At 38.1% G+C, this 15,077-nt stretch overlaps 1 protein-coding gene across 4 annotated transcripts; it reads left to right on the forward strand.

Moving 5' to 3' along the window:
• The first annotated feature begins 2,099 nt into the window (after nt 1–2,099).
• On the forward strand, nt 2,100–12,247 carry LOC111660483 (uncharacterized). 4 transcript variants are annotated; one of them, XR_015437705.1, is made up of 7 exons: nt 2,100–2,437; nt 4,037–6,030; nt 7,832–7,925; nt 8,334–8,383; nt 9,524–9,590; nt 9,964–10,071; nt 10,171–12,247. XR_015437705.1 is itself a non-coding variant. In XM_023413773.2 (7 exons), the coding sequence occupies exons 2-6, from the start codon at nt 4,039–4,041 to the stop codon at nt 9,563–9,565; spliced, it is 2,001 nt and encodes a 666-aa protein (XP_023269541.1). In that variant the 5' UTR covers nt 2,100–2,437; nt 4,037–4,038; the 3' UTR covers nt 9,566–9,590; nt 9,964–12,247. The 4 variants fall into 4 exon arrangements, 3 of the variants coding, with proteins under 3 accessions (XP_023269541.1, XP_087032086.1, XP_023269540.1); XM_023413773.2 differs by having other exon boundaries at nt 4,037–4,294; nt 4,472–6,030; nt 9,964–12,247; XM_087175960.1 differs by having other exon boundaries at nt 2,100–2,477; nt 9,964–12,247.
• The last annotated feature ends 2,830 nt before the right edge of the window (nt 12,248–15,077 follow it).

Raw genomic sequence — 15,077 nt, forward strand, 5'->3', positions numbered from 1 at the left:
ATGAGACAAACATCAGCAGCCGTTTTAACAGGAAAGATAAAAAATCATGGCTGCTACAGTCGTATTATCTGGATACCTTGAAAGGTGCATTAAACAAATACTGAGGCTTGGACAGTATTGAGCCCTCTTTCCGGAGGAGGAAGACTGTCAAGGTATCCCCAAAAATAAAGATAACGTCCGAGCTAATATTTCAAAATAAAAGCCCACATTGACGTGTTGCATGTCTTGGCGTGTGAGATGATGGCAGCAGATTTTGAGTATTAGGGTTGTCAAGGTTCAAAGTGTTTTACTGTCACGTGTTCCAGTGCATTTCATGTTATGATTTGTTTGTGTTCAATTCTAGTCTATTTTGTCACCTAATCAGTTTTTAACCCTGTGAACGCTTTTTAGCTGAAGGTTTGATTTTACATACTAAACTCTAACAAATTTGCAACCCCAGGGAGGTCTGAGCCCATTACGCAGTAGGACTTTTTTTCCAGTTGGAGATCCAGCCATGGTTCTTTGAAAATTTGGGGGAAAATTGTTGCAGTTTATGGAGCTAAAGATCCACATCTTTCACCATTCGAGCTTTAGGAGTTAATTATATTATATTATAGTTTATATATAATATAATATAAAAAAATAACAACCTTAACCCCACTGCTGTGTAACTATGGGACAGAATGTGCTGGATTTTACCATTTAACCCAGAATGCTGTTGTTCATTTGACCAAACCTTACTACAGTTGTGTACTTTATAATAATTTTCCAATAATAATGCAAACACACGTAATTCAAAAAGAGGCCACTGTAAATGTGCATTTAATTACATTTTATAAATAGACTTATTATGTATGAATACAACTGTACCACTCCACACACACTCGCCTGATGTGTGTGTGGAGTGGTACACCGCATGCTGAAAAACTCCCAGGTGGGGAGGCACTGCTTGGTGTAATTGTGTTTGTCAAACACAATGAAGCCTTGAAACAAACGTCGACAGCCCCCAGTGAAGAGTCTGTTTCAATGGTGTGGCCTGAAAATGAAGGCCTGGCACATTGTTATGTCAAAATGTGCAGGAACAGTTGATTGGTCTCTGCATTTTGTAAATACTCATCTATGTTGGTACCCAACTGTTAATTACACATATTCACTTAATGTTTCAATATAACTGACATTTAATAATTCAAAATATGACCAAATGCAAATATGTAAAAGGCAACAAATTACATTTGTATTCAAACTTGTATGTTGACCAAATAGCCTATTGTAATGAGGTTTGCTTTCAAAAGGACATGAGACGACAAGCCAGAGACATTTCAGCTTTTTATTTTTATTTTATCATGGTAAAACCACTGATAATGAACACCCACATGTGAGATTTTTAAATTCACAAGAACTATTTTGAATTTTTTTGCTGACTTAACTTAGGCTATATGAAGGACATAAGTTTCCAAAGAGATGGAAACAGACAGAGCGAGGACAGAAAAGCAGAGGGAAGCCAAGGAAACATATAACAGAGAGGATACTGAAGTAAAGACTGGACATTGTTTAGAAAAGTGATAAATTATAATAGGCATATATAAACATATTATCTACAAGCCAGTAGGTAAAAAAAAAAAAATAGACACATGAAAAAATGTTGCTGGGGGGAGGAGACATCTGGACTATCTTGCATCTTGCTTGTTGCAGTGTGACCAGACTCCAGATAAGTGGCAGAAAATGGATGCTGGAAAAATACACACACACACACACACACACACACACACACACACATATTTGTTCTTCTATCTTTGTGAAGACTCATTGACATAAGGCATTCCCCCTTACCCAACACTCACCTCAACCCTATCTAAACCTAATTCTAACCCTAACCCTAAAACCAAGTCTTAACCCTCACTTGAAGGCGTGTCACAAAGTGAGGACCGACTTCATCATCATCATTATTATTATTATTATTATTATTATTATTATTATTATTATTATTATTATCATTATTATTATTATTACCAATGGCTTATATTCTAGAATTAGAATCTCCATACCAGCAGAGAAGAAGAAGACGAGCTTTTACCTTGAAGGCACAAATTCCCTTCCGGTGCTATCCATGTTGTTTCAGTGTGACTTGACTCTGGAGGAAGAAGGTGTCCATGATGACAACTTTGAAATACCAACAGTAGCCAGGGGGGTTGTAATTACCTGCGTGCGTTAGCGAACATGTTTATCGCCGGTCGTCGCGTCGAGTGTCGTCTCCGTTTGGATCTAGCTTAGCCGGACTGGGGCTAGCTAACCAGCTAGCATGAACTCGGGCCGTCGCTGCTTTTGTTTACATCCAGTTCTGATGATGATGATGGGCCCGGAGAGGTGTGTTAGCTAACCCTGTTACCAGAGCTGTTTCAGGGGGAAAGTGACATCCTAAAGCCCGGGGGTCGACCATCCAGCAGCTGCCACCTAAGGGGTAAACTCACCAGCAGGTTTAACTTTTAAATACACTTACTGTAAGTTACATTTACAGAACAGCGTGTTATTATTTGTATTACCTTTTACATTACTCACGAACGGTTATCGGAACGGGCCTACCTGTTTGAAGAAGACCTAATCGATTAGTTGATTGACTGAAAATTAATCGTCAGGTATTATGATAATCAATTCATCTTAAGGTAATTTTTTCTGCCAAAATTGCCAGTTTGTTTGTGAGAATTAGCAGATTTTGTTTGCGTTAATTTAAAATAAATTATGTTCTTGTAGATTTTACATTGTGTTAAAGGTATTTGAAGATGTATTAGAGGATTTTGATTTTGACAATAAATCAGCAAATGTTTGGCATTTCTGCTCGAAAAAATTATTAATTATATATATGGTTTTCTGTCAATCTGGCAGCTCTTAATCAAATCAATTTAGTTTAAGTGTTAATATTATCATTTTTTTGTGAAAACATATGAATGCAGGCACATTTAGCAATTAAAAAATTCTGTCAAAGTCTTGAGATAAAACTTAATTTTTGGTGTTATGTGTGGTTTACATTTTCCTTCAATAACCACCGTATATATATTTCAGGGTTGCAACAATTAGTCCTTAAATTAACAAAGTTGATTAACAAGCAGATATTTCGGTTAATCTAATAATAATTTTTGTAATTTTCTTTAAGCAAAAATGCCAAAAATGTTTCCAGCTTTTCAGATATTTGATGCTTTTCTTTGTCATAAACTTGATATTTATGATGTTTGGACTTGAACATTTGAAGGGAATCGCAGAGCTCAGTTAGAAGTAATGATTGGAATAATTTAATATTGTGTATCTGTCAAACAAATACAATCCAATACTTGCATTGTGTTTATTTTTTCCTTTATATTACAGCTACACAACATACTGGTGCTACAGTAACATTTCATGAAAACACAGTAAAAGTAGTAAAACCATATGCCAAATAGGCGTATTTATGTTTTCCTATTGGGCTGCAACTAACTAATTATTTTCATCATTGATGAATCTGTCATTTATGTTCTTGATTTATCAACTAGTTGTTTGGTTTGTAAAATGTCATGTAAGTATTTCCTAAAGCCCAACGTGACGTCTTCTGGAGCCCAAAGCCCAAAGCCATTCAGTTTACTGTCACAGAGGACCACAGAAACCAGAACATTTGATATTCACACATTCAATTCACATTTGAGAATCATAAACCAGGATATTTTGTATTTTTTGCTTAAAAAATGATTCCATTATCAAATTAGCTACCATATAAATTTTCTATGCATTGACTTCTTGACTAAGTTTTGTGGCTTTTCCCATTGAGTGAATGGAAATGTACCCCACTGCATGAAATAGAATAGTGGCAGATTTTCACATTTAAGAAGCTGAAATCAGAATATTTGTCTACTTTTGTTTGAGAAGCGACTAATAGATGATCAAAATCACTGCTGATAAATTTTCTTGAATGATTAATGGTTGCAACTATAGCAAAGATTATGTTTCAGCTGTAGCTTCTCCTTTTATGCCTTTTGAGGGACAGTTTAGAAACGGCATGAAATGAAATAAATATAATATTTCTGTTTTGCAGTGATGGAGGTGTCCTCACAGGATCCATCCCTCATGGCTATGGACCTGTCAAAGAGCTACAATCCCCTGACCCGCAGCCACACCGAAGCCATGGACCTGGCAAAGAAGCCGGAGTGGTACCACCGACGCCCGCCGAGCTGCAGCACAGACATCGCCTCCTCGTACAGATCCAGAGCCTCGTCATCCTACAACTCTCTCTCCACGCAGCCAGGAGCACTTGTCCACTGCAGAGACATGGAGCAGGGCCCTGAGACTTTAGGTAACTACATGAATTCAACACTAGCTCCGGGGCTGGATCTGTACCACGACGGAGTTCACAGCAACCTGTGGCATCCGGGTTTCTACGGGCCCGACCAAAGTGGCGGGCCGGTTCCTGAAAGCAGCGGCGGAGAGGAGAGCGACAGCGGTTCTGATGTTATTTTCCTTGTTTCCTCAGCGAAGGAACCGCTCATATGCAGTTCTTTCATCCAAGACAGCGTGAGGCACATCGTGGAGCCTCTGTCCCCGGCTGTGTCCTCGCTGGATGAGGGGAGAAGTTGCTATCACCTACCTCAGCCGCTGAGCTCGCCCAGCCCTGACAGCTCGTACTCAGACGACTCCTCAGACAGCTCAGTGGACATTCCCGTTCATCACACCAGGCCTGTAGTCCTCCTGTCAGACCTCAGTGCTGTTTACGGCAACCCGGCTGAATCTCCCGTCGACATTTCCAGCGATGACAGCGACGTTATCGAAGTTTCAGTCACTAATGAAAAGAAGAAAAGCCACACCTGTCCTTACAAGAAGAATGTTCCTTGTAAGAAGAGTCTGTTGAGAGAAACTCCCCCTCAGAGTGAGGCGGAAAAGGATCCACCTAAAGAAGTGCGACGTAGTCCCAGAATCAGAAAACCTGTCTCTGAAATGCCTCAGTTTACCTGCAGTGTGTCTCGCCACAGTTTGAGGAGACAGGTCAAAAATGATGCGGTGGGTATCTATAATGAAAGTTGTGATTCTGATGACATGATGGAGTACGCGGTGAGGTTGTCCAGCCCAGAGGCAGACGAGCCGGTCTCACAGCCGAATGTGTCCGAGAGAGTGAGCAGTATTTCGGAGGAGTCTGATGTGGACGATCGGACAGAGAAGAAATCAGTGCAGAGTGAGCAGCAGCCTAATAACAGAGCTTCTTACGCAAAGAACATCAAACGAAAGAAGCCGCTCACCATTCAAAAAACGAAAAAGTTAAGACGAACCAAACAAAAACAAACACACAGAATCCCCCCACAGCAGCACCAAAAGGCCTCATCGTGCAGGAGTGTATCAGTAAACAAAAAAACGGTCACCAGAAGGAAGAGTAAAAAGCGAACTCAGACGGGACCTTCTGCTCTGTTTTCTCCCAGAGAGCCAGAAATCAAGCTTAAATATGCAAAGATCAAAGGGGATAAAAAAGACAAGAAGTCTGACAGTTTTTGTCCCTTTGTTCACGTGGAGCAGAGGATGTGCACCGTTGTCAATTATAAAGAAGAGGAGGTGACAGTGCGGAGCAGCAGAGGAGGACAGCAGCAACCAGCTGCCAGGTCTCTGTCTGGATTTGTTCCCAGTACGTCCTGTTTCCAGCTGGGTCGGCTCAGCTCGGAGAGCAGGTGTCAGGCTATGCTGCTGTGCTGCCTGTGCGGTCAGACGGCCAACATCACAGGCCTCGGGGACCTTCATGGCCCTTACTACCCTGGCAGCCCGTCTGTGGACTGCCAGAGCTGCAAGACTGAGCAGAAAGAGGAAGAGAACTTACACGGACTCGCTAATAGCCATTCCGTGAATTCCTCAGATGGTGGTTGTGATGGTCGTGACTGCTTCGCTGTCAAAAGTTTGCAAGACGGAGACAGCAACTCTCTCCCAAAGGTGCCTCTTCATCTGGATGAGTGCTGGATCCACGAGGACTGCGGCATCTGGTCCACCGGTGTCTTCCTAGTCAGAGGGAAGCTGTACGGGTTGGAGGAGGCGGCTCGGCTCGCACAGGAAACAGTGAGTGACACAAACCAGTGACTTTTTTGGGGCTTTTGTGATTGATTAATCGACAGATTATCTTTTCCAATAATTGTTATGTCACTAAAATGGTAAAAGGTGACGTCTTCAAATGTTTTGTTATGTCCAACCAACTGTTCGAAAACTAAAACATATTCAGATTTCTGCTTTCAAAAAAGACTAAAGCGATTAGTTGATTATCAAAAAAGTTTTCTGTCAATCAAGTCATTGATCAATCGGCTAATTATTCCAGCTCTAGTCTTTTTATTCAGAATTAGGACCTGGTGATTTTTAAATGTTACTGTTTTTTGTTACTTTTTGTGAAGTCATAATAATTACAGGGACATTTGGTGTTTTGTTGATATCAAAGTAGATTCTGAGTAAAACATTATTTTTTTTACGTTCTCATGAAATCAAACTCAATGTTGGTGTTATTTATGGTTGGCAATAACCATTCAGTTGTTGCAGTGTTTAATTGATTCATTAATTGGTTCATAATTTATTAGTTGATTGACAGAAAATTAATCAGCAACTGTTTTGGTAATCGTATAACATTTAATGAATGAATTGAGAAAATAATCTGCAGATTAATTGGTAGTGAAAGTAATCTTTAGTTGTTCTACTGTATTCACAGTCAGTAATTATCTGTCTGCTTATGTAAAAGAGAGCAGCCTCACTGAGCGCTGTATCAGAGCTGTGTTAAGTTACTGATAATGACCCAACAGCTGCTGCTTCACATTAAAAACCTTTAACTTTTCGAAAATGCATCCATGAGTCAAGCAGGACAGAAGTGCAATTTAAAAAGCAGCTATAATCAGTATATTTATAATAACAGTGTATCGATGAACAATGTGAAAGCAGTTGTTGGAGTGATGAACCTACAGAGAATTTATCACCTGAATAAGAAAACTCTTAGTGATAGTGTGATATTAGTAAGACTAATGTTTGCTGTAATCATTCCCCCTGTCTAAACTGGCCATGAAAAGACCCCTGCCAGTGCTCTTTAGTGATGGAGGAAAGTTCAGCCAAAGGTAATAAGAGACTTCAGTGGATTAGAGCTGCAACTAGCAATTATTTTCACTACTGACTAATCGGGAAGTTATTTATTTATTTGTTTGTTTGTTTGTTTGTTTGTTTGTTTGTTAAGTCTATAAATTGTTGACAACCACAATTTCTCAGATCATCTTCAGACGTCTTGTTTTCAGTACAAAACCCAAAAATGACTGTTAAAGTTAATCTGTTTTAACTTTAGAAGATACTGTCATGATTTGACTCTTTATTTTTACACAAGATGATCCCTGATCACATGAGGAGGAGATCTTTTCCCAGCCACAGACTTTAACAAATGTGAACCAATCCTCCAAACTAATTATTATTTTCATCAGTGATTCATCTTATTATCTTTATTCTTATTCAATTAATTGAGTAATTGTTTGGTTTATCAATCATCAGAAAAATATTTTTGCTTTTTTTTGCTTAGTAGAATAAAACATTTGATTATCAATATACACTCACTTTCCAATTTATTACGTACATCAAACTAAAGCTAGTGCCGTCCAACACATTCTCCAGAGTGATCATACAGCTGAATCAGCACCTCTGAACTTTATAACCTTCATGACGGAGGATTTATTGATGGACTGTTGTATTAGGTTTTATCCCTGTGTTGCTAATAAACTGGCAACTGAGTGTATATCAAGATGAAAAATACTTTCACAGACCCAGCACTGTTAAAAATAAAACCATAAAGAAGAGATGCCATGTTTGTCTCTTTTCTCACTTGTGTGTTTCTCTTCCTCAGGCGTGTTCAGCATGCCAACAAACAGGTGCAATAATGGGCTGTTTCCAGAAGGGCTGTCCCAGAAACTACCACTACAGATGTGCCATCCAGTCAGGTACTGTCGGATGTGTGTCATGGTTAATATAGGGATGAAATGGAAACTGTTGTTACCTTACTCACAGTATTTGCCCCTCGTGTAAATAAATAGAGACGTTCTTCTGTTGTCATGATTCTTTAATGTCTTGGCTCTGTGCTCCTAAAACCTTTGCCTGTCTGTGTCAACTCTGACTGTAAAAGTGTTAAAAGTGACAGATCTTTCAGGGGTGAGAGCTTGAGTCACTTGTGCTTTTTCTTATGTGTGTGGGAAGGCTGTCATTCTCGCTCAGCCTGAAATGACAAATCTTTGAGATTATTTTTTTGTGTATGTGTTTTCATGTTAATTGAAGGCTGTCATTCTCACTCAGCATGAAACGATGAACCTAAAGTCTTTGAAGCTCATTCAGTGTGTGTGTGTTTTTTTTAGGCTGCGTCCTCAATGAAGAGAACTTCTCAATGAGATGTACAGAGCACAAGGTAAACAGAAAAGATCAGAGAGTTTGATCCTGCCATTGAAAAGTCTGTTCGTCGGTTTAAAAGACTTTAATCAAAGTGAGAGGAGCTGCGTGGCCTCTGGGGGTCGCTAGTGTAGCTTTTAGGCTGTTGTACTTTTCCTCATTCTCCATCCTACACAAACTAACTGTGTGAGGGATGGAGATGATGGGCCCCATGGAAACAAACAGATGACAGTGAGAGGAGCAGCAGCACATTTAAAACATAAATGATGATAAATTTTGTTTTTAACACAGAAGTGTCAAATGAGAAAAGGACAAAGGAAACAATATAGTCTAAACTATGTGAATTTCCAATCCACTTTGGTCTGAGGTTGATTTTCTGTGTGTGTGTGTGTGTGTGTGTGTGTGTGTGTGTGTGTGTGTGTGTGTGTGTGTGTGTGTGTGTGTGTGTGTGTGTGTGTGTGTGTTCTCAGGCTAAATTAATGTCTGTAAATCTGAATAATACACTGACCTAAGATAAAACCCAGTAACTCAGAATCAGGTTTATTGCCAAGTAATTTTTCATATACAACAATTTGGTGTTTTGATGCATAACAATAAACGTAGTAAGAAGAAAAATATAAAGAAAGGTAAAACAAAGCAAGTACTGCAGGTCAGATATGAATTAAAAAAAAAAAAATCAAATATTTACAATAAAAATGTGTAAATATATTAAAAAAAATATGAATATAATACAAATAAATATGTGCAATGTGAGACCTCAATCTGACCTCTTGACCTGTGTTTTATAAAAGATTACAGTATATGATGCCATAGAAATGTGTAATTTGTGTAAAAACAGCCTTTTAAATTTGCACTAACTACAAACCTAAAGAAGCTCACTGAAAAACTTATCTCGTAAAGTTGCATTTGAAAAGCCGGATCGTATCTCATGTGAAGAGTTTACTACATGTGGTCTGGACCGCTGACAGTACAAAATGTAATAACACTTTAAGTTTAGTTTAATATTGAACAGAAGACCAGTTTACTTAATTCTGCATTTATCTGAAAAACATCAAAGCAAACCCACTTTGAAAAAAATATTTTGGTGACTTTCTTTATTGTGTATTATTGATTACTGATTGTTTATTATCGATTACTGATGTGTGTTTGCGTCCAACAGAACAAACCATTCACAAGTGTAACCAGACAACACAAGAGATGATGCAGAGGACGTGGGGGCACTGGAGGTGTGTATTTGTCTTGACGACAGGTGATTGTCAATCAATCAGTCGATTAATCGATTAGGAAAACATTCCTCAGCAGCTATTTTGATAATTGATTAATTGTTTCATTTTCAAGTATATAATGTATAAAATAAATACTTGAATTCATGGTGGGGCCACACTAGTTTTGAACTTCTGCTCTAGGATATTTTGATGCACATTTTCACTCTTTTCTGAGTCTCTATAGACCAAAATAAATGATTGATTGAGAAAATAATGAGTAGATTAATTGACTGTAAAAAGTTGCAGCTCTAATTGTTTGTAATTAGAGCACTTCTGAAGGATAAGAATAAAATCAGTTTATGTTCATGTTTTATGTCATTTGTGTTTGTCCCAGAACGATCCACAGATCTCCTCAGGGTGCGACGTGAGCTGCCTGACTTCACCTCTGCTGTTTTATAACACTAATTAATGTGTGTGCTCGAGCAGAAGGACAAACCTTCTGGTAAGATTTCACTCGTCATGACAGACAGTTAAACCAGGGGCCACTGTAGGACTTTTATAAGACGTGTCTTTGTTTTGTTCTATTTCTGTTCTTTTGTAGGGTTGCCTTTAACACAGGCAGTTACACCAATTGGACTGAGCCAAGATGGGGTGTGTGTGTGTGTGTGTGTGTGTGTGTGTGTGTGTGTGTGTGTGTGTGTGTGCGCGTGCGCGTGCGCGTGCGTGTGCGCGTGTGTGTGTGTGTGTGTGTGGAACTTTGTATTTATTCCTCCTCTTGAAGATCCACACTTGGACTAGCCGCGTCACAAATACAGTTCATTATTTGAACATAAATAAATATATTAGAGTTTAAATTAGCTTTATTAATATGTTGTATAGAGTAAAATATCTTTATATAAGGCCACTTTTCTTTCTACTGTTTTTCTACTACTTTTCTATTACTGTTTCTGTTGTGCTTCAGTCATAACATAATTTATTTTCATCAAGATGCATGCACAGTTGATGTTTGCTATGATGCACTTTATCCTATAATTTTCAGCCGTTTATGTCTGTTTGTAGACTTTGTCCTTCCTTTTCTAATACAATTATTTAAATTTAATATAAAGCTGCACTAAGCAAGATTTATATATAAAAAATATTGAATTTCTGTCTAAATCACAAAGTAGGGCCCGCAGAAGAAGATTTCCCATCCACACTAAGTGAGACCACAAACTGTACATTCACCATATTTCAGTGAAATTGTTTCTGGTGTCAGGTTTAGATGCTTCTCTGCTAACAGGATGTGGAAATTTAAAACTGACAAACAGCAACAACACAGCAAAAGATGCAAGTATCAGTGTTCTGTGTTTTGTGGCAGCGCTGGTATATTTTTCTCTTATGTCATGTTAGAGGGATTTCAGAAAATGTTCTGTTAAAAGGTCACTTCAACCAAATCACAAAAATCACTCACCCCAAGTCTAATTCAGATAGTTTTAGCTTTTAGAGCTGAGGAAAAAAATGACTTAAATGAATATTTGTTTCAGTAATTTTTCTAGCAAGAATGCTCAACAAAAATACTGATTCCAGCTTGTCAAATGTGAGGATTTGCTTCTTTTCCCTCTTTTTTTTGTTTTGTTCTGTTGGTCGGACAAAACAAATGAGATGAATACGTCGCTTTTGGGCTCTGGAGAATTTTAATAGGCTTTTTCGCCATTTTACAGACAAAACTAAAAATTGCAGTAAAAATAATCCACATCTTAATCGATAATTGAAACAATTCTTAGTGTCAGACTTGTTGGTTTTATTTGCAGAGATTTTGAGATCTTCTTCTCCCCTCCAGCCACAATTTAAAAACTTTTTTCTCAGGTTTCAGTTTTTTTGACAGATAAACAGAAAGCACAATGTTGCTATGGTTTCAGTGACTTATGCTGCAGGCTACGACTCGAGCCCCATTGTTTTAGCTTGTATTTGGTCACATTTCTTTTAGCAAATTAGCATCATTAAAAATATGATGAATCAGCTATTAGCAGTTCCTGTTTGCAATGTACCCATTGATGTGCAGGAAACTGTCACTGAATTACTTTGATAACAAAGAAAATGTAAAAATGTTCTGATTCTCAGGCAAGTTCTGCAGTTATAACGAGTGACTTTTTTCTAAGACGCTCTTTTCACCTTCTATATGCAATTGACTTCGGAGACAATGAAATCCTCGGGAAGCATAAGTCAAGCGGGATCAAAAAATATGTGTATTATATCTATGTGTTCAGATTTTACTGGGTTTTACTCCCAGGAAAACTGTTTTAATTGCCTGAAAATTCTCAACAAGTCTGTGGGTGATCCTCAGCAAATCAAACTAAGAATAATTACATAACTTGATGAAGTGAAACTGGAGCTGAAGTTGGAAAATATGTTTTTGTGATTTGCATGAATTGGCCCTTTTAATATATTTGTTACCTCTCGTTGCCATGTGGAGCTGAAGTCACCTAGCGTAGCTTTAATTATCCATTTTTGTATGATGTCTTGTATTTCAGTTTTCATGAATCATTACTGGACTGACATGACAGATGAGAAACAGGCATTCATTGTTTAAAAAGAAAGATTTTAAGTAAATTGTCAGAGTTTGGTTTCATGTCTGCACTTACTATTATTTGAGGAAATAAAAAGATAATTGTTATTTAATAAAGGTCAATAAAACTGAACTGTCTTTTCTTGAAAAAGAGATTTAGAAATGACAGGAAACATTTCCATTGAACATTTATCAGTGTTTGCTTTGCAAAGCCCTCAAAAAGATTTACAATTGTTATTTGTGCAGAAATTTTTATCCACAGTCGCTACTGCTCCTACACAGGAACAAAATGTTTTTCGCTGGAAGGAAGGTAGTGTGTCTGTGTGTATGTTTGCCGTTTTGGCAAATCACCAAATATCTGAAGGCATTTATTCTCAAACTTGAAATCTTTCTGTTCCTGAACTCGTGGGAATATCTGATAAGTTTATCTGGTAATAATATTTGTTTCCAGTGGATTTTTTTTTCAAGAGACATCTTTAAACTTATATTTGAATCAAACTAAATCTGACAACTTGTGCTGTTTTTCTTTTCTTTTCAAGGTTTTAAGATGTTACACTGACGGAAATTTCTCCTCAGTCTGTTTTTGGTGATAGATGAGCAGGTTTGTGAGCTTATGATTGTGATATTAGAAAATATGTTGTAAGACATAAAATACTGGGAGCTGTGTTTTTCTGCTACGTGCATCTGCCTGTCTCTTATTAGCTTTAAATATGGATATATTGTATATTTTCTATTTTAGTGTAACCAAACCTGTTTAAGTATAAAAATATGTGATATGAATAATTGTAATAGATTATGAGGAATTATGGTTTGCATGAAAAAATCAGGGATATAATACAATTTATTAGAGCTCTGATGATGTCAAACCAACAACTGATTATATGAGTAATCCAATTGATCAGTGACATCTGTGAGCTATTTTTGGTTTAACTGACTTTTAATTAAGCCATTTCTTCCTCTGGTGGTTTTAATGGCAGATGTTTGGAGAGTTAGCTAGAGCAGATGTTTGAACCAACTCCGGTTAGTGGATAGAAATACGCATTTATTCACATTTTGGACCAAATTTTTTATTTATTTATTTTCATTGTATTTAGTGTTTTTGATATTCAGTGACAGTTTCCACTACATCTGAAGTGCAACTTTTAATCCGGGCGACTTCTTGCTGTAATTCTTGGTGTTCGTCTAATGGTTTGGTGTTTTTGAGACCAGGGTCTGACTTGAGCATTGCTCTTGTTTGCTCTTGTTACCAATCTTGAAGACAGTCATTCACATCAAATATTTCTCCATTATCAAATATATTAACTGACAATGCAGAGGACGAGGACATGCGGTGTAACTGTCATTCGCTGTAGTACTCGGCTACACCAGTAGAACCTGCCTTTTACTGTTTAATAAAGGCCTCACAAATTTTAAAATGCACTACTTCGCCGTTCGAGGAAGATATAAGTCACTGTGGTTTTCTTTGCTCACGGTGGCGGTTGTGCTGATGCAGTAAAAAGTTATGGAAATTCCATGTTGTTGTTGAAGGCTGCAGCCTGTTTAATGAAGGAAAAGGGTTTAATAGTTTGGATTTTGTTGGGCCAATCATTGAATAGCAAGTTTTGAGTTAATCAAACCAGTAAGGTTATGATCCAGACAAATAAATAATGAGCTGAAACTCACTTTGAAGCTCCGTTCACATTGTCACATTGATAGTCATGTAATGTCGTTATCATAAAAATGATTATAGCAGCTTTAAGTAGAATATGACACAACCCACTGGCTCATTTTGCTCAGAAGGATCAGAGGATGTGTTGCCTGCCGATGAGTGTGCACGCCTCACCTAACCACCTAACCAGTGGCCTGTTGCTGGGACTGGTACGGTAAAAAGCCAAATTTATCCTGTTTTTTTATTTTCAAAGAAACCAAACAGCTGAACCTGTGGGCAGCGTGTTGCTGCATCACTAATGCACAGCACTTAATATCTGAGTATTTTCACACTGAGCGCTGCTTTTGAGTCACAGCCTCACTTTGATGGAGACGGTCTCTGTTCCAACACGTCGTAGTGATAAAGTCTATCTCTGGAAACATTTTACAGCTCCACCGCACCATTACCAGACTGACACGCTGACCTGTGGTGGTGTGAGGAATGTGTTTCTCACCTCTCTGTACCACCTTGTTGAACTCAGAATAGACTCGCAGCTCTCACCTGCTGAAATAACCTGGCAGCCAGAGATGTTGTGAGCGTATTGATACTGCTACCCTCTTCTTCAATGCAGTGTTCATGCAGGAGAGGCAGCTGCAGCTAAGTTAGATTCTTAAATAAAAGATTGAGATAAGTATTTAATTAAAAGGAGCAACAGTTTATATATATTGAAGGTAATGGAATCAACATTTTTCTGATAGTCCGTGTCGAGGAATCATGTTGATCATAAAATTGATGAAAACCGGGATCAGGCGTTCACTTGATATTCTTGTGATTTGCTGAGTCATCTCAGAGGAGGCTACAGCCATGTTAGACAGAGCAGTGCTTTGGGCTAATGCTAGCATGCTCCCACACAATGGTCAAGTCAAGTCATGTATGTGGCCGCAGGTATTTTTCTATACATTGTTGTATATTAATTTCTATGGCACAGGGCTGCTCTAATGAGTAAGACTCAACATGTTGGTTTAGTTGGTAGCCATGTTCGGAGCATGGCTGTACGGATGGCGGTCGGTCCACCACTGTGGCCCAGACTGACATACAGTACATCCGGAAAGTATTCACACCCCTTCGCTTTCCCCACATTTTGTTATGTTACAGCCTTATTCCAAAATGGATTAAATTCCTTTTTTTCCTCCTGAATCTACACACAATACCCCATAATGACAAAGTGAAAAAGGTTTTTTTTAGAAATTCTTGCAAATTTATTGAAAATAAAACACTGAAAAATTGCATGTACAGAAGTATTCCCACCCTTTGCTATGACACTCAAAAGTGAGCT

Source organism: Seriola lalandi, unplaced genomic scaffold (genome assembly GCF_002814215.2).
Source record: "Seriola lalandi dorsalis isolate HSWRI2012SDOR001 ecotype SW California unplaced genomic scaffold, Sedor1 jcf7180002054519, whole genome shotgun sequence".
Classification (NCBI taxonomy): domain Eukaryota; kingdom Metazoa; phylum Chordata; class Actinopteri; order Carangiformes; family Carangidae; genus Seriola; species Seriola lalandi.

Coding starts and splice junctions, on each gene's coding strand:
- LOC111660483 (XM_087175960.1), top strand. CDS start 4,039: ATGGAGGTGTCCTCACAGGATCCATCCCTCATGGCTATGGACCTGTCA. Junction 6,031..7,831: donor CTCGGCTCGCACAGGAAACA/GTGAGTGACACA, acceptor TCTCTTCCTCAG/GCGTGTTCAGCATGCCAACA. Junction 8,384..9,523: donor TGAGATGTACAGAGCACAAG/GTAAACAGAAAA, acceptor TGCGTCCAACAG/AACAAACCATTCACAAGTGT.